We start from the raw sequence: 18,163 nt of genomic DNA, 5'->3' as shown, positions 1-18,163 counted from the left end.
CAGCACGCCCTCAGACAGCGGAGAGGTCACTGTGACAACGACACAAGTGTTGACGACGACATTGACGCTGTCAAACGGCGGTACAACCATCATCACCACCCAGATCACGACCGCGTGCTTCACGGGCTCAGTGGTCAGCTCTTCGACCTACTGGACCACTAGCACGCCTTCTTCTCCAGCCCCATCTCCGACCACTTCTCCGACCACGCCTCCGACCACTTCTCCGAACACGTCCACAGCGACCCCGACGGCGTTATCCCAATCGTTCTGCAACACGAACCCGATCACCAAGATTATACCCGTCTGGCCTACTCAAACGTTGATGACTGCGAGAACTGAACCATCGAGCACCGGCGTTCCGATGGTTGGAAGGGGATCACGTTGATGGTGTAGGGCTATTAGGAAGCCGCGTGAGCCGTTTTTTGTTTCTTTTTCTTTTTGACCTTTTCTGAGCGCAGCCTCTTGTCCTGCTTGGCGGAACCTTTGGTTCTTTTCTTGGAGGAGTTCTTTCTGATTTGATTGCGTTCTTCTCAAGTAGCTCAAAATGTTGTTTCGGTTGAAATGATAGGTAATAGCAGAGATGATTGTTTTACGATCCTCGGGACCACCATGTGAAGTGTAGGTGAGTGACCGCACGTCCGTCAGATCATGCACACCCCAGTCATGCTCCCATTCGACTCCAAGCCCGTCGAAGCGTCCTCGACGCTGGCTTCGTGCTCACCCGAGTGATCTTGCAGCTTAACAACAGGCTCACGTGGGTCGGCGGGGGGATTGGCTTCAATTTGACTACACTTGTAAATAAGGAAAAGCAAAAAGGGACAAATCGGCTTTCCGATGGACTTTCCACATACGACCGCGCCCTACTCAGGATAGCCCAGGTTTTCCTCACTGCATATCTGCTTGTCCATCATCTACCTCCTTCACCTTTTCCTCGAGCGTACTGGCTTCTGGAGTGGGGAGTCTGAATGGCCTATCCACCGAATGGCCATGTGTCCGACGTGATCGAGGGGCCGGTGCAGGTTCTGGACGACTTGATCATGTTCCTTCCGCCGCATCATGCAGGCTGATCTAGCCGATATTGTCGACGTAGCCCAATTACACGTCTTTCATCTCAAGATCAGACCGCTACTGCACGCCTTGACTCTCTTCTGGGCCTTCTGTTTGCCCTTCCTTGGCCTCGATAGCATCGCTGTCGTCCATGGCCATCTCTTCATCTTCCTCGGTGGATTCGTCTTCCTCGGTGGCTTTGTCGTCTTTGGTGGCTTCGCGCGCACGGATCAGGCGTTGTTGAAGCCGTAGGTTTTTCTCTTCCGTCAAATCAAGCTGCATGCCGCGGGATGGAACGAGCCTTCGCATCTCTTGGCATATCTCGGCCGCTTGATCTAGGTACCCCAATCCCAGGTGAATTGGCACGATTAGACTTAGTAGCTGGAGTAGCTGACACCGAACTGCGAGAGGGACATGTGCTTTCTCCAGAGTCCATAGAAGGAGGTCGTGGCATTCTCTGAAGCGCTTCTGATTATACAAGCTGATTGTCTATTTGCGGATGAATTAGTACCAAAAACAAGTTTATAGGTCCGATTTGGGATACTAACTTCATCTAGCATTGACCAGTAGAACCTGGCAAGGTTGCTGAGTGAGCTCATGACCGTGTCATCCCCCTGTTCAGGTTCGGGCTCGGGTCCTTTCGTGTCGGAAGGGTCTCGTAGCTCCCCGCTGTCCGTTTTGGATGATGTCTCTTCTGGAAGTTCTTGATGCAAAGCCTCTGGTGATGAGTACTCCATAGGCGGTGGTGATGTCGCAATTGCCGCAGTAGACTTGGGTGGGTCCTTCATCACTTGCACAGCGAGTTCCGCAACGCTTCTCTGCTTGGTAGGAACTTGAAGTCTTCCATAGACTGGCAAGTCCTCCGCGTGGCTCTTCATGGCCGGTCGCGAGGCTGGTCTCGGTAGAGATTTCTCCCAGCCCGATGGAGGTGGGTGAGGTGGGTGAGGTGGGTCTGGCGGGTCGGGCGCAGGTGAAGCAGCAATGCCACGAGAAGGCTTAGTGCTCGATGATTTATCTGTGATGGCAGCGGTAGGACCTAGCAGAACAGCCTGAGCCTCTGCGGGTTCACTTTCTGGCGAAGGGACCTCACTCATGGCCGAGAGTATCGTGGTGCCGGTGTCTGATTCGCTTTCAAAAATGCGTGGAAACTGAAGCGCGATCGGGGAAGGGTGACAGGAATGGGCGCAGTTGACGGCCGAACGGGATAATTTGGCCGTTTTCCGTGATGGCAAGCTTGTGCGCTGTGCACGTGGGTTTCATGCGGGAGCCAATCGAAGCGCAATGCAATCACTTTCACCACCAATGGAATTCACCCGCCGGCAAGGTGCTTTTTCCGAAAGTTCTATGCTCTTCCATCGCTCCTTCCCGCGCTGCGAAAAAGCCCAACAAGTTTTGGACACTTTCTCCCACACGAAAAGACCCAACAACAACCTCGCAGCTACCACCTCCATACCCCCATTCCCTCCACGGCGCAGCTCACCTTGTGCTGATCTCGTTCGATTTCTACTCACACCAAAGGCTCCCCGTCGTGCACAGCTATGCGAAAGTCACGAGAGCAGAAAAAGAAACCACCGCCACCACAATCGGGAGAGAGGCACCCTCGCCCGAACACGTCGGACTCTACCGCTACTGAGCGTAACCGGAGACAAGGGTTTCCTCCGACCGAAGGCCCTACCAACTCAGATTCTCACCGTGGAGCAACTACTCCAGTTGTCCCGCAGAGCAGCGTCAGCGCATGAAGACGACTAAAAAATTTCTCCAGAGGCTCAAGAAGCATTTTGTTCCCATAGCGTCAAGCACTGACTCGGACAAGAAGCAACCGGTGGAGGACAACCAAGGTTTGACTCAGCAAATTGCGGATCTCGCAGCAGCGCAGAAACGGATCAATCAGCGTCTGGAAAAGACCAATCAGCGTCTGGGACAGATCAATCAGCGTCTGCAAGAGTCCAACCAGCGTCAGGAAGAGTCCAATCAGCGTCAGGAACAGATCAATCAGCGTCTACAAGAGTCAAATCAGCGTCAGGAAGAGTCCAATAAGTATCTGGAACGGCTCAATAAGTATCAACATCTTGGCAATGCCATGTGGATTCTACAAGAGACCAGAGAAGACCAGCAAGAGAAAAACCAAGTTTTGACTCAGCAATTCCAAGAGTCCAGAGCAGCGCATGAGCAGACAAATAAGGAAATCAAGGAGCATGTTACCCAATTGGGAACAGAACTCAACCAGAAACTTGGCTATCTTCAGGAAGCTGTTAAGGGGGTCGAGCGTGGTGTATCGAAGGACCAGGCCGACATAATGATTGAGATTGCCAATGCTGAGGCAGAGCTTGCACAAGAAAACGCCGCCAAGGAGGCAGAGCTCACGAAAAAATTGGCTCAAGAAAAGGCCGTCAAGGAGGAAGAGCTCGCGAAGAGATTGGCTCAAGAAACGGCCGCCGAGGAGGAAGAGCTCCTGAAAAAATTGGAAGAGCGCGCGAAAGAAAACGCCGCCAAGGAGAAAATGATGTTTGAAGAATTGCTTCAACTAATCGAAGGAGGACCATTTGGGCTGGTAACCAAAAGCTGAAATCTCCTTTTTTTTTCTCATCTCCTTCTTCCTCTCCTCCCTTTTCTTCCCCTTCATTTTCTTCTCTATTCCCCCCTTCCTTTTTTACCTTTCGAGCACAGCCACTTGTCCTATTAAGCGCACAATGGGTGGTGGAAGGTAGGTAGTCGAATTTAACATCCACACGAAGATGCGACTTTCAAAAACGCACAAACACGTCGGGATATTGGACCCAACTACCCATGGATATAATGCACTATCTGTGGGAGAAACCTCAGGTTCTTTTCTTAGACGAAGTCTTCTTGGAGGAGTTCCTCATGGAGAATTCCTTATTTGACTGCGGTCTTCTCGAGTAGTTCGGAGTTTTGTTACAATAGAAAGGATAATACTAGGGATGATACGTACTTCGGGAGCCCCACGTGAAGTGCAACTGTGCTCATTAGCCGGATAAGTGATACAAAAGAAAGACACATCGGAGTTCGCCGGACCGCAACGAGCTGAGAAAGACAAAACACAAGAGCGCGGGACGCTCATAAAAGATAAGCAGCAGAGACATTGATAGCGCGAGTCGTTTGAATCTGTTTAAGTGAGTTTGTAAGTAGCTCCGCGCCAAGATGCCAAGGCAAGAGCATCCAAGGCGGGGGCCGGAGGCGAGGAACCAACCACAAGCCGCGGTGGGAGCACGCCCGCCGCCGTCGACAACGTCCCGTGGCCGGCCAAGAGAAAGTATCCATTCCGCTTTGCTTGCGGTATCCCCTTGCCAAGCAGCGTCCGTTTCTGCCCGCTTGGCCCGCGCCCTCCCAAGCAGTGACAGCGCGGCATGCGAGCACGAGGGGCGGCGCTAAGGCAGAGAACGGGAAGCCGCACCTTTTACTCCCTGGTCCCTGGGCGAGGCTTTCGCGTCGGCGGGTCATTGATTGCCTCCACTTTTCGGATTCGACTGCAATGGCAAGGTCGGGAATGATTCAGACATGGTAGCACAGCCTATGTGGCCATGTGCAAATTGGAGCTCGCGCATGCAGCTGTCTCCCCTCACGGACGTAGCTTGCAGGCGAGGCCCGAAGAAGGAAACCCGGGCCCTTATAAGCAGCTTTTTTGGCTGGGGCGCCCTCACGGTGTTCTGTTGCTTCACCTCTCTCGACAACCGTCTGCGTGTCAGCCCCTGGTCTTCTCCCCCTTCCTCCCCTCACAGCTGGCCAACCAAAAGACCCGGCCATTGGCTTGTTCTGGTGCTAAGCTGCTGTGAGCTGTTCCCTGGCTTCCGATTGCCTGCCATGGTCCACTTCCGCGCATTTTCCGTTGTAGCCCTCGTCGTAGCTCTGTTCGGGGCAACCGGCGAGGCCCAAACCTTCCAGCGCCTCGGCGCGTGTCCCAGTCTTGGTATGTTTTGCATATGCGAGTGATCACCCGTTCTATGCTCTTCGAGAAGGGCACGATTGCCCCACGCGTTTGCCCATTTCAGCTCTTGCTGATCGTTGATCACCAGGCTGCATCTTTCCACCGGACCAGTAAGCGTCTCGATACACCAGTCCGTCAATTGGCATGTACTAATTAAGTTGCAGAGCCGATTTTCTGGCTGGACAGTACTTCGACGTCCGTCTCGAGGTTCACGCTCCGTTGAATGGTTCCCAGGCCATCGGGAGGCGCGCGGATGAGGATTTCAAGTTCACCATCGCCAAGGTCGGTGAGGATGGTGCTCGGTCCGAGGCTGTGAATGCCGCCGAGTATTTCGGTACGAACGAGCCGCAACTCGAGAAGTGGGAATTTTCCTGGTATGAGGGTAAGTCATTCAGCGGCGACCTTTAGACAGTGTGTAGGAACTGCGTGCTGAGTTGAGCAGACCTCTTCGCCAGGGACGCCGAAAGGGCTACCCTCATCGATGTCACTGCGAAGGCCTACCGCAAGGTGGCTCTGTATGAGCCAGGTGAGTACGTCGCTACGCTGACGTACAACAACGGAAGTCAGACCAAGGCGACTTGGCTCGTTCGTGACATCGCCGAGGTCCGTCGCACGAAGAACGTCATCTTCTTCATTGGTGATGGTATGACTACCAACATGATTACTGTCAGTAGGACTTCCTTGTTCCTAGCGGACGTGGATTGATAATCCTTCTAGGCTGCCCGCTTGATTGCTCACAAGCAAATCAATGGCAAGTACCAGACGAAGATGCAGCTGGATCAGTTCCCCGTTTTGGGCCACCAGATGACGCACTCTCTGGACACGTTCATCACCGACTCGGCCAACTCGGCCAGCGCTCTCAACACTGGCCACAAAAGCTCCTCCGGTGCGCTGGGCGTGTATGCCGACTCCAGCGAAGACCCCTTCGACGATCCCAAGGTTGAAACGATTGCCGAGCTGTTCCAACGGATCTGGGGTGGCCACATTGGCATCGTCAGCACTGCTTTCATCGCCGACGCCACGCCCGCTGCCATCAACGGGCACACGCGTCAGCGTGACATGTATGGCCAGATTGTCGACATGATGCTACACGGCAACACGAACTACACCTGGACCAAGTGGACGAGCCCCGATGTCATCTTTGGCGGTGGCGCGGAGCAATTCTACAACTCAACGCGTGGTGGCAAAACTTACCAGGACAAAGACTACTACGTTGAGTTTTCGAATGCCGGCTACAATGTCGTTCTGGACAAGGATGAGCTCGAGGAGACTGCCAACGACACCAAGACCCTTGGTATCTTCTCTACTTCCAACATGGCAAAATGGCTCGACAGAAACGTAAGTACCCAGTAGTCTGAATACGCTTTTGCAGCTTACCGACCTCTACAGGTGTACACCACCAACCTGAACCAGTCGCTCAGCCCGAGCGGCGACGAGACGGCCGCACTAAATCAACCCGGCCTCAAGGAGATGACGCTCAAGGCCATTGACATCCTCGCCGCCCGTTCGGGCGAGGACGACAAGGGCTTCTTCCTGATGTCCGAGGCAGCGTCGATCGACAAGATGATGCACGTGCTCGACTACGACCGCGCGCTGGGCGAGCTGCTCGAGCTGGACGACACGGTCAAGGCCACTGTCGCCAAGCTCAAGGCGCTCGACCAGCTCAAGGACACGCTGATCCTCGTGACGGCGGACCACGGCCACGGCTTCGACGTCATGGGCAGCGTCGACACCAAGTATCTCGACTCGCAGACGGACGATAGGAAAAAGAGAGATGCCGTCGGCGTGTACGAGCGGTCGGGCGAGTCGCAATACGTCCTCACGGGCAACCTCACCTACACCGAGGGTGTGAATTTCCCGCACAATTGGACGCCAAGGTACACGCTGTTCTCGGGCGTCTCGGCCAACCCGGACCGTCGCGAGAACTACCGCGTGCATGCGGACGGCCCGCGCGAGCCGGCGGTGGAGCTGGTCGAGGACTCGGACGACTACTATGCTAACCCGGAAGACGCGACATCGGGGTTTGAGTTGAACGGTAATCTGCCCGTCGAGAACGACCAGGGCGTGCACAGTCTGACGGACGTGCCGGTGTTCGCTATGGGACCGTGCCAGGAGCTGTTTGGGGGTGTGTATAGCAACATCGATGTATTCTTCGGCATGGCGGAGTGCTTGGGGTTGAGTAGAACCAGTCCAGAGAGCGGAGACGACGACGAGAAAGACGAGTAGGTGCACATCTCATGGGGTTGAGCAGAACCGAGACAAGGGGATGAAAAAGCAACAGGTAGACAATGCCAAGGCGACCGTTTCACCGCGTTCCGTTTCATCGCGTGCTGTTTCATGGCCAGGGTGATGCTCTAGACTCTTTCTGGGTCGGTAGTTGACGATAGTGGTTGCCGAAAGGAACCTCTTGTTTGGGCGACGAGGGCCTTGTGCTGGCGACGCTGATCGGCCACAATAAAATTTCCGCGTTCATTGTGACCGGTGAAGAGGCGCCGCGTTGGGCATGGGCGGACAAAGCTGGCCGGGCTGCAAGGAGAGCAGGGCGAGCGGACAATGCGACAGGTGTCTTGCTCGTGTCGGGCGGTGAGTGGCAGCGATGGGTGCGGGCGGAATTTCAGAGTGAAGTCACTGAGTCGCCAAGCCCTCCACCAAAGGCAGCTGCTGCATTCTTCACAACCGTCGTCTCGTGCGCACACCCTCCGCAAGACACTCACCACCCCGCCAAACCCCCGAGAGCCGCTCTGCCTCGCCGACCGAGCCACTCCTTCCCGCCGCCCTCCCCCGCGCATACATGGCTGCCCGATAGCCCGCACACCCCGCCGAACTTTTCTAGCCCGACCACCGCAAAACATCCGTCTCTCGAACCTTCTCGCCTGCCCGACGCGCACGGCACCGCAGCTTCGCAGATTTTCGGCGGCGGCAGGATGGAGGCTCAGGTACCCAGCGCCTCAAAATGCCCGCCGCCTAGCCCGCGCTGACTCCCAACCTCTCCCAGGTTGAAAATGCCATCCAGATCGCCTGGAACCCCGCGGCCGACAACGAGCTCAAGACCCAGGCCATAAACTTCCTGAACCAGATCCGCGCTGAGCCCGACCAGGCCTGGTCCGTATGCCTCTCGCTCTTCACCCGCCACCCGCGCCCCAATGAGATTGTCCGCCATTTCGTCCTTGAAATCGTCAACAATGCCGTCCAGACCCAGCGCCTCGATCTCCAGAGCCTCGTGTACATCCGCGACAACGTCATGCAGTACATCCGCGCCGTCTACCAGAACCCCTCCTCTGACCAGGTCGACACGGCCCACATTCAGAACAAGATAACCCAGACCATCACCTACTTGTTCACCGCACTGTACGCCCAGGGCTGGGAGTCGTTCTTTGAGGACTTCCGCTCCTTAGCCGGCGAGGACAACTTCGCTGCCACCATGCTGTATCTGCGCGTGCTGAACTCGGTGCACGACGAAATCGCCGACGTGCTGATGTCGCGCTCCCCCGAGGAGTCGCGGCGCAACGCTGAGCTCAAGGATCTTGTCCGCGTCCGCGATGCTCAGAACATTTCGGTCGCATGGCAGGGCATTTTGAGCCGGTGGAGGCAGACGGACCTTGGCCTCATCGAGATGTGCCTGAAGACTGTTGCTCGCTGGGTCAGCTGGATCGACATCTCGCTGGTTGTCAACGAGGGCATGCTGCACAACCTGTTCGAGATTGCCGGCCAGCAGGGCGTCATGTCGTCCGAGACGCCCGAGGGCCGCGTCCGCGATGCCGCCATCGACACCTTCACCGAGACGGTGGGCAAGAAGATGAAGGCGCCGGACAAGGTTCAGCTCATTTCGTTCCTGAACCTCGGGAATGTCGTAGGCCAGCTGATCGCCAGCCCCAGCCTCGCCGACCAGAGCGTTTCGACGTATGACAACGATCTGGCCGAGGCCGTGGCCAAGCTAGTCAACACCACAATGTTCGATATTGTCAAGGTGCTCGATACTGACTCGGCCGATGACGGCACCAAGCAGCAGGCCAACGAGCTGCTCGGCGCCTTCGTTCCCTACCTACTCCGCTTCTTTTCAGATGAATATGACGAAATTTGCTCCACAGTGATTCCCTCGCTCACAGACTTGCTGACCCTCTTCCGCAAGGTTGTCAAGGCAAAGGGTGCGCTTTCGCCCGAATATGCTTCCATGCTATCTCCCGTTCTTGAAGCCATCATTGCCAAGATGAAGTACGACTCGACCGCTTCTTGGGGCGACGAGGATGAGCAGACGGATGAGGCTGAGTTCCAGGAGTTGCGCAAGAGATTGCATGTCTTGCAGCAGCAGGTCGCTGCCATCGACGAGACCCTGTACATCGAGACGTTATCCAACAAGATTGCCCTTATCATCAGTTCCTACGACCAGCCAAACTCTGGCATGAGCTGGCGCGACGTTGAACTTGCCCTCCATGAGATGTTCCTCTTCGGAGAGCTGGCCGTGAAGAACGGCGGCATGTACGCGAAGCGGGAGCCGTCGTCCGTGGCCTCGGCACGACTTATCGAGATGATGGCCAAGATGGTCGAGTCGAGTATGTCACGACCAGCATTGCGTGTTTGAGTGTGCTGCTAACCCTTTCCTAGACATTGCCGCGTCAGACGAGTTCCCCGTCATCCCCCTTCAGTACATGGAGATTTGCGTACGCTACTCGGCCTTCTTCGAACAGAACTCCGGCCTCATTCCCAAGGTCCTCGAGAACCTTGTCCGCCTCATCCACAGCGACCATCGCAAACTCAAGCTCCGCTCGTGGTACCTCTTCTATCGCTTCGTCAAGCCGTTGCGTCAGCAAATTGGTCCGGTCTCGCAGACAGTCATCCAAGCCATCGGCGATCTTCTGACCATCAGAGCTGAGTTGCCTGATGATAACGATGAGGATGACATGTCTTCCGAAGACAATGGCCAATCTGCTGACGCAACCTTCAATAGTCAGCTTTACTTGTTCGAGGCTATCGGATGCATGGCTTCGCCTTCGTCCGTTCCCGTTGAGAGTAAGATCATCTATGGTCGCGAAGTGCTAAACCCGCTCTTCGCCGACTTGGAGCAGAACCTTGGACCGGCCAAGAGCGGCGATGAGCGTGCCATCCTTCAGGTGCACCACCTGATCGAGGCAATTGGTACTCTTGCGCGCGGGTTCTCCGACTGGATGCCCGGTGCTTCTGGCGCACCTCCTGCTGACGAGGTTTCGGAGGAGTTCGCTCGTGCAGCTGAGGTTATTCTCGTGGCGTTGGAGTCTCTCAACTCGTCGATGACTATTCGCACGGGCGCGCGCTTCGCCTTCTCCCGGCTTATTGGTGTGCTTGGATCTCGCGTCTTGCAGCAGCTTCCTCGCTGGATTGATGGTCTCTTGTCTCAAAGCTCCACCAAGGACGAGATGGCGACTTTCTTGCGTTTGCTGGACCAGGTTGTCTTTGGCTTCAAGGCTGAAATCTTCAACATGCTCGACTCCCTTCTTACTCCATTGTTACAGCGCGTTTTTGCGGGCTTGGCCGAGCCTACTACCGGCACTGATGATGAGATTCAGCTGGCTGAACTCCGTCGCGAGTATCTCAACTTCCTTCTCATCATCCTGAACAACGACCTCGGGGCCGTTTTCATCAGCAACTGTAAGTCACTGGATTTGGAGGCATTTTCATTAACATACTTACGTTTCTCTCCAAAAAAGCCAACCAAGCCACGTTTGATACCATCATGACGACTATTGAGCATTTCGCACGCGACACTACCGATTACCCCACTGCACGCCTCGCCATCTCCGTCCTCACCCGCATGACCGCTGTCTGGGGCGGTCCTGATATTACCCTCGGCAGTGGCAACACTCCTAACCCGACCCTTCCCGGCTTCGATCAATTCGCAATCTCACGTTTCTCGCCGCTTAGCTGGAGCGTACCTGCCACACAGGGCTTTAATAGCAAAGATCCGCAGGCCAGGCAGGTACTTGGTGAGCTCGGCGCGATGCAGATCGAGATCCTCAAGAAGACGGGAGACGTCTACGTCCAGAGCCTAAGGCAGGAGCTTTCCAACATGGGTATCGATCACCAGGGTCTTGAAGAGTATTTGGGAGCATTGACGACCAAGGGAGAAAAGGGGTTCAAACAATTTTTCCAGCAATTTGTTGCACGGGCTGCCGCATGAAGAAGGGAAGAGAGAGGAACCTCGCAGCAGCGATGACCTGACTTGACCTCCTACCTCCCCTTTCGGCTCCTTCTCAAGGCTCTTGAGCTCCTCTTAAACAGGCATCTGGCATCTCTTTATTTCACCGATTTCCCGTGCATCACATACCCCAAACAAGATACACAAAAAATACCAAAAGCTTTTCAAATCCATCTATCCATCCTTGTCGTCACCGTTGCGACTGTAATTTGGGCGGACTCTGGGCTTGTTTTCCTTGTAGTCTCAAGTAGCAAGAGAAGAGTAGTCTTTCGAGCGTCAGGCTTTTTAGAGGTGGAGTTTCGTTCTTATGACGTTTCTTTTTAGTAAGTCGGAGGTCTTCAAGCGCTTTCTAATTCCTTCGTGTGAATGGTCTCTTTCCTTTCTCTCGCAAGAACTTTTTACTCTTTTCCTGGAGTCTCTCTCTCTCTCTTTGGTCATTCTGTTGTGAAAGCAGAGGTAGAAGATGTGCTTGATGCGATGGTGAGAGAGGCGAGGAGCGTGGGTTTACAAGACAGCTCTTTAGTACTCTATGATGGTCGGAACGAACATGCCGTTAGTCGCGCGCGAGCATCGAGGAGCGGGTGTTTTTGAGCTTGTAGATATGAAAATATTTATCCAAACCGAGTCGTAGATCCTCACTCTTGATCCATAGCTTTGTCGAGGTTCGGATGATGGTGACTAAGAGACGCCGAGCGATCTCAAGGGGGTGGCGGTATGCAAAGGCATGGGTGTTCGAAGGGAAACGGTGCCGTTATCACAACGCTGCTGGCAAGCCTGGGTCTACGCCGACCAGCGACGCTAGAATGAGGATGAGCTTACGACTATTGTCCTGGCATCCAAACTCATCTGCTCATGACGTATTCAAGCATTTGTCCACGTTCGAGTGTTTGCTTCGATTGCCCACACGGGAGAATATGGCGTCAACTTCCTTATGTAGCTGGTTCTGCAAGCAAACTTGATACTTTGCGCAGCTCCTAAATTCATATATTCATCTCTCTCCGCGGCGAAAAATAATAATAATATGTATACACGAAAGAAAACCTCGAGCAGCCGAAGAGTCGTCACCGGCTACCCGGCTGCTCGCTCACGCCGCGTACGACGACGGCACCAGCGAGTTGGCCCACCTCTCCACGTTTGCGTACCCGTCCACAACCGTCATCGCGTCATCGGCGGACGAGTCCGTCCCAAGCTCCGCCTCGGCGTCGTCGGGGATGCCGTCGCCGTCCGTGTCCGCCGGGGCGGAGCCGGGGGCGAGGAAGCCGGGCCCGTTCATGGGGCTGGCCGTCTCGTCGGAGATGAGGTCGCCGTCGGCGCCGTACGACGTGAGCTGGGCGACAAGCGTCGCGTCGACGGCGTCGCGCTTGAGCGAGGCGCCGACGCCGTCGATGGCGACCTTGACGGCGTCGGGCGCGGCCAGGATCGTGGCGGGCGCGGGGTAGTCGAACTTTGTGGCGACGAGCTTCATGCCGCCGTAGTTGGACGCGGCCTCGCCGAGCTCGGAGCCGTTGAGCTCGCCGTCCTGGTCCGAGTCGTAGTAGTTGCCCTTGACGTAGCCGTTGAACAGGTCGTTGCCGCGCGTGAAGGCCGTCACCGACGTCGACGGGCCCGAGATGAAGTAGTTGCCGACGATGTTGGCGTTGGACTCGGAGCTGCTGTCGCCGGCGATGTAGCCGCCGCCGCCGCCCCAGTTGTAGACGACGTTGTTGGTGAAGTCGTTGGTTCCCTGGCGGACATGTTAGTCGGTTTTTTTTTGGGGGTATCCTTGGTGAATTGATGAATGACTTACCTTGACCTTGGGGTTACGCGTCTTGTTGTCGATGTAGAGGTTGCGGAAGAGCGAGACTCCTCCATCTTCGGTCTGCATAAGACCACCGCACGAGTGGGTTTCAAGACCTTGGCCGATGATGCTGTTCTGAATGGTGATGTTTGCGACATCTCCGCTAATGCTGAAGGTCTCGTCCCGACCCCAGGTGACGGAAATGTGGTCGAAGATCATGTTGGCGCCATCGGCAATGGTGACGGCATCCTTGCCCTTGTCGCCGCCCTTGCCCATGCGGATGCGGATGTAACGCACAATGGCATCGTTGGCGTTGGAGAAGGACCAGCCATTTCCATAGGTTGCGACTGAAATTGCAACCGTCAGTTTACAAGATGCCTTTTTCCACCCGAGTAATTACTTACTGCCGTCGCCAGGAGCAGTCTGTCCCAGAATGGAAACTCGCTTCTCGACCACTATACGATCAGTGATGTTGATGGTGCCGCCCACAGCAAAGACGACAACACGATCGGACTGCGAGACGGCATCTCTCAGCGAGCCCGTGCCCTCATCGTTGAGGTTGTCCACCACGTAGACTTCTCCATTGCGTCCACCGGTAGCGTAACGCCCGAAACCCTCAGCACCCGGGAAGGCAAGCTGCGCGGAGAAAACGGGCCAAACCAGGGCCGAAACCAGAAGGAAAGTGGAAGATAGTTGGAAATGCATACTGCCTGCCGGGGGAGGGTAAACGAAAGGCAAAGAAGCAGCTTTGGAAACAAAACGACGAAGGGAGGGCGCATTAAAGAACCATCCTCTGCAGTCCCCGGATGCATGATCGGCACGGCGTTTCGGGAACACTTAGATTAAACAAAGATGGGGAAGTCGACGGAACGGGAGCGGTTCAGGCGGAAGCGAGGCCCTGTAACCGCTTGGGAGCCTCCTGACGCGTTTGAAATTGCCCGCCAATCAGCAGACAAGCCTGATCAAGCTGAAGCCTCCACGCTTGAAACATGTCAGTGCGCCGGAGCTTGACGTATGGGTCCATCTGCCGCCCGTCTGTGGAGAAGACCTGCTAAATTTGTCCGGGATTTCTGTGCCTTGCATTGTCGCCAAGAGACGTTCGGTGGAGTCCAAAGGCGGATCGGAAGACCAATATTCCCCTTTTAACACTCTCTTCGGACAACATTATCGAAAGCCCTCGTCGCCGTGTTCTTGGACCGCAGCATCTTTACCACCATGGATAAGTTATAACCTCTTGGACAGTCGTGTGGTTCGAACAATTTCTCTCGCATCATAATAATATGGGTTGGGTGCCTGAGAATATGTACCAAAAACATCTAACAAGAATACGCCAAAGGCCTCGAAGAATACGATGTCTGTCCCTTGGGACCATCGGAGGCTACAGAAGGCCTTTCTAGGGAGTGAAGCCAGCAGCTACAGAGGGTATCTATCCAATTCCAATGAACGGCCGTTGCACTGAACGAGTTCTTCGTCTGGTCGCAAACACGCTCTACAATTTAGCAAACAAGGGGTCATAAGCAAGGGGATTAAAGGGAAAATAGACAGAGAGATCAGGTATTCCGTAACGCCAGGGAAACAAAGAGATTCGTATCGGGGGCAGGTCAAGTTGAACATGAGCCTCAGCGACCCATCAAGAACCTCATCTCGGCCATCTCCTCACGTAGAAGACGCAATTCTTCACTGAGGTTCTGCACGTCGTTCCGCAGAGCAGCACAGCACTTCTTGCCGCAGTCGCATCCATTCTCGTCCTGTTGCTCTTCTCCGTGTAAAACTTCGAAAAGGTTAGAGACACCCAACCCACTCTTTCGCCCATTGCGCGGCCAAGGACTGGCTCTGCTGTTGTCATTGTCGCCCAAAGCACCTGCCTTACTGCCAGACCCCTTGTGCTCCGGTGAGACCGATCGTCGGCGAATACGCTCCGCATTTTCATTGTTGTCCGATTCGTCTGCAACGGAAGAAATGCCGGAATACCGTCGGCTATGTTGGTCCGGCGCGGGAACGAAGGTTATCCTTTCAAGGCGTTGGAGTTGGGTGCGTTGGGAAGGCAGCCGATGGCCGCGAGATCGCAGATGCGAAGTTGGCGCCTCGTCATCTGACGTGAGCCAAATGTCGTCGGCGGGACTTGCTATCTTCGGCTTCGCAATTTCAGGCTTCGCGATTTCAGGCTTCGCAGCTTCAGGCTTCGCAACTTCAGGCTCCATTCCCGGCTCCTCCGTCTTCTGTTCGACACAAAGCGCGCTCCGAGGCGTGTTCCGTTGGTTCATGTAAGGTGCCAGCAACGCGAGTCCCGCTATCTTCTTTCCACCAGATTCTCCCAGACGACGGATGTCAGCGAGAATGTTGCTGTTGGTTGAAACGTTGCGACTTGACGAAGCGCTAGACAATGGTACGGGCATCCTTGCGGAAGTCCTCCTACCTTTGCGAGCACGAGGGGTCTTGCTAGAAGGCGTTTTCGCGACCCTGACCTCCGACGGAGGCGCTCGCAGCGGAGAGCCAGAACGTTTCGTAGGAGACGGGAGTTTGGTTGGAGACTTGCCCTCCAAGGCTTGATGGCGCCGGAAAACGTTATTAAACAGCTGTGCAGGCGACGACGGCCGCTTTATTGCGACCTCCTCCTCTATGCTAGGTCTCGGCATTTGAGGGATAAGGTTAAGGCGCGGAGATGTAGGTGGTTGGAGTGATACAGAGCTTTGTCGAAAAGTAGAACTGAGAATGCGTGGCCTTGGCCTTGGACGAGGGCTGCGACGTTGTGGCGAGTTCGCTGGCGGTTGCTTGACGGGGGAGAAAAGGTCCAGGTAGTTCATGGCATTGATTTGAGGCCGCTGCTCGGGCGATTCAGCTGCCGGCCGGTGGTATACTGTCCCACTGTCATCCTCGAGCACATCTTCAACGTCTTCTTCAGCGTCATCCGCAGGCGAGGGCGAAGCGGCCCAGATGTCTCCAGCTGCAACCACATCCTGCTGAACACGTGCTTTTGCCGGTTTCGAATGAGGCCTTAGGCCTGGACCCTTCATCCACTGGACGTCGATTACTCGACCAGCTTCGGCATCGACGGTCTGTTCGCTCAGAAGAATGCCGACGGAGTCGAAGATGAGGACTTTGCCGTCTTCGCGCCCAACGGCCAGAGTGTTGGTAGGCGCTCCAGCAGTTTCGGCCCTACTGATAGCGGCCCGAGCCAGTTGGGCTTGTTTCTGACGCACAGTGAGGATCGACAAACTCGTCGCTGGGCCCTTCGCATGCCACGTCCGAAGAATATTACCGCCGTACTCAAAGTCAAGCAGCCGGCAACGGCCATCAGCACCCACGCTGACAGCGCGCGACCTATGCCCGGGCAGAAAGGCGGCCGATGTGATGCTGACAGACCGATCTCCAGTCACTTGTTGGTCGTCTCCCATCTCAGCGCGGAGATTGGCTCCAACTCGATTGGTTACGGCATGCAGGCCTTTGAAGCGACCGACTTCCCCGCTTGACCCACCACGACCAGCTTTGCCCAAGATGCGCGTCGCATCGTACGCTGCCAGTGTGCCGTCCTTGAAGGCAAGTAAGAAAACATTCGGCCGGTCCGGGTGGAAAGCTGCAGTCTCAACGGCGGAGGCAGAGGCGCGAGGCTGGAGCTGGAGGGCAGGCGTGCGCAAGGTCAAGTTCTGCAGGAAAATATTCGGAGGCGTCTCAGACGCTGAAAGCAGCAGGTGCGAAGTGGGTGAAATAGCTAATACGGTTGGCGGAGAGGGATGTGTGTGCGAGGGCTCGAGCAGGCTGGCTTGGCGCAGTGAATACGACTGGACGGCGTTCTGGAGAGTGGTGGTGAAGAACAAGCTTTTGGAGTCGTTGGAATACTCTAGCAGGCGCACTTGACCCTGGTAAGACAGCGTCAGCCATTGCGCAGGGGGCTCCTGGCTTGGGGAGGTGGTACATCGGTTCCCTTTAGCCTGTAGCTTCTGTCCATGCCGCGATTTGCGTCGTGTAACACGACGACCTGGTCGTCAGCGACGGCAAGCAAGCCGCTGCCATCCTTGGCCTCTTTGGCCGCAAGGATGCCGCCGGAAGCCGAGCCGAAGGCATTGGTGAGCCCGGAGCGGTCCCAGGACCAGACATTGGATTCAGTGGTGATGACCAGGTGGTGGTCCTTGGGAAAGACGAAGGCGTGGTGCGGTTCGACGGGCGCCGGGCGCGCATGCTGTGCGACTCGGATGGGCGGCATGAGGGCGTGGTGGGGATGCGAGGGCGGACGACGGCATGGGTGTTGATAAACCGCGGCTGTTTACGCACAACTCAGGCGTTGTCACAGTGAGGGAGGGCGTCACCGCCGGGCGCGCACGCTGACTGAGGCCCCACTTCGCCTACCGCCCATCGACGTCAGGCGCGCCACACCTGATCCAGACGACACCACAACCAATGTGCCTGCAGCCCTGCGCCCTCTCTGCGGCTTCGCAAAATTGCCCGATTCCCATGACCATGCAGCGCCACACACTAAAACACGTCGGCTCGCCCAAGCACCGCCTCCAAGCAGAGACTGCGCGTATCGATCGTCAAGCCGGACGCATGCTGACAGTGTAAGTAGCTTCAAGCCGTGGGACTGTATTAGTGTTTATTTATTTTGGATCCATCATTATCAAGATGCTCGCAGGACATGCCGTGCCCACCCCCGCTTGCTTTAGTGGCTAGACGAATTCCTGCTCGTCTATTGGATCGTACTGCGGCAGCCATGACCTCGGGACGCGCTCGCAGTGCCTCTTCCGTTGCATGTCCTGCACCTGGAGTGGGGAGTATGCACCACATTGAGAAGATGCGCGCCCTAACCTTCCACTTTGAGAAACTACTGCTTGGATGAGCCTGGCAGCTCAGAAGAACTGACAGTTCAGCATCCTCGGCTCGAGCAAACTCTGGGCTGAATGATTGGCATCGTCTGTGACGCGGATTACTGTTTCACTTGCGTGAATTCCGTTGCATGTACATACAGCCGAGCCACTGCGGACCGCGATCCCGTCCTTCAAGAAGGGTACTCATCCCGGTGTCCGCTGTCATCATCTACTCATGCCACTAATAAAGCGTGCATTGTGTTACCATCCGGGGTAGTCGCTCTGATCCCCTCCCCATCCACACTAATTGTGATGCATGTAAGCAATATGCTAGTTGAGCTTGTGCAGCCCTGTGAACCGTCTTTGGGGGCGAAGAGAGAGCTGCTTATTTATAAGAAGTCTGAATACTGCGATGCACGCGCAGACTT

The 18,163-nt window shown here is 55.6% G+C and overlaps 6 protein-coding genes across 6 annotated transcripts; 3 read left to right on the top strand and 3 right to left on the bottom strand.

Annotated features, from left to right (window-relative positions):
• Nucleotides 1-1,125: 1,125 nt before the first annotated feature.
• Nucleotides 1,126-1,784, bottom strand: SLS55_000562 (uncharacterized protein; the record flags this gene model as incomplete). Its single annotated transcript, XM_066772073.1, has 2 exons — nucleotides 1,126-1,368; nucleotides 1,596-1,784. The coding sequence occupies 2 exons, from the start codon at nucleotides 1,782-1,784 to the stop codon at nucleotides 1,126-1,128; spliced, it is 432 nt and encodes a 143-aa protein (XP_066637352.1).
• An 801-nt stretch (nucleotides 1,785-2,585) lies between these two features.
• On the top strand, nucleotides 2,586-3,613 carry SLS55_000561 (uncharacterized protein; the record flags this gene model as incomplete). The annotated part of the gene is made up of 2 exons (XM_066772072.1): nucleotides 2,586-2,593; nucleotides 2,758-3,613. The coding sequence occupies 2 exons, from the start codon at nucleotides 2,586-2,588 to the stop codon at nucleotides 3,611-3,613; spliced, it is 864 nt and encodes a 287-aa protein (XP_066637351.1).
• A 1,253-nt stretch (nucleotides 3,614-4,866) lies between these two features.
• SLS55_000560 (uncharacterized protein) lies at nucleotides 4,867-7,216 on the top strand (the record flags this gene model as incomplete). Its single annotated transcript, XM_066772071.1, has 6 exons — nucleotides 4,867-4,972; nucleotides 5,079-5,100; nucleotides 5,155-5,372; nucleotides 5,433-5,656; nucleotides 5,708-6,328; nucleotides 6,380-7,216. 6 exons carry the CDS (start codon nucleotides 4,867-4,869, stop codon nucleotides 7,214-7,216), a joined length of 2,028 nt encoding a protein of 675 aa, XP_066637350.1.
• Nucleotides 7,217-7,914: 698 nt separating this feature from the next.
• LOS1 (pre-tRNA nuclear export protein) lies at nucleotides 7,915-11,141 on the top strand (the record flags this gene model as incomplete). Its single annotated transcript, XM_066772070.1, has 4 exons — nucleotides 7,915-7,926; nucleotides 7,986-9,540; nucleotides 9,593-10,612; nucleotides 10,672-11,141. 4 exons carry the CDS (start codon nucleotides 7,915-7,917, stop codon nucleotides 11,139-11,141), a joined length of 3,057 nt encoding a protein of 1,018 aa, XP_066637349.1.
• Nucleotides 11,142-12,243: 1,102 nt separating this feature from the next.
• Nucleotides 12,244-13,641, bottom strand: SLS55_000558 (uncharacterized protein; the record flags this gene model as incomplete). The annotated part of the gene is made up of 3 exons (XM_066772069.1): nucleotides 12,244-12,882; nucleotides 12,946-13,283; nucleotides 13,341-13,641. The coding sequence occupies 3 exons, from the start codon at nucleotides 13,639-13,641 to the stop codon at nucleotides 12,244-12,246; spliced, it is 1,278 nt and encodes a 425-aa protein (XP_066637348.1).
• Nucleotides 13,642-14,555: 914 nt separating this feature from the next.
• On the bottom strand, nucleotides 14,556-17,137 carry SLS55_000557 (uncharacterized protein; the record flags this gene model as incomplete). The annotated part of the gene is made up of 2 exons (XM_066772068.1): nucleotides 14,556-16,604; nucleotides 16,850-17,137. 2 exons carry the CDS (start codon nucleotides 17,135-17,137, stop codon nucleotides 14,556-14,558), a joined length of 2,337 nt encoding a protein of 778 aa, XP_066637347.1.
• Nucleotides 17,138-18,163: the final 1,026 nt, after the last annotated feature.

Source organism: Diplodia seriata, assembly GCF_021436955.1.
Source record: "Diplodia seriata strain FDS-637 chromosome Unknown scaffold_1, whole genome shotgun sequence".
Lineage (NCBI taxonomy): Eukaryota > Fungi > Ascomycota > Dothideomycetes > Botryosphaeriales > Botryosphaeriaceae > Diplodia > Diplodia seriata.
Note: the sequence above shows the minus strand (reverse complement) of the source record. Positions and strands in the feature narration are given on the sequence as shown.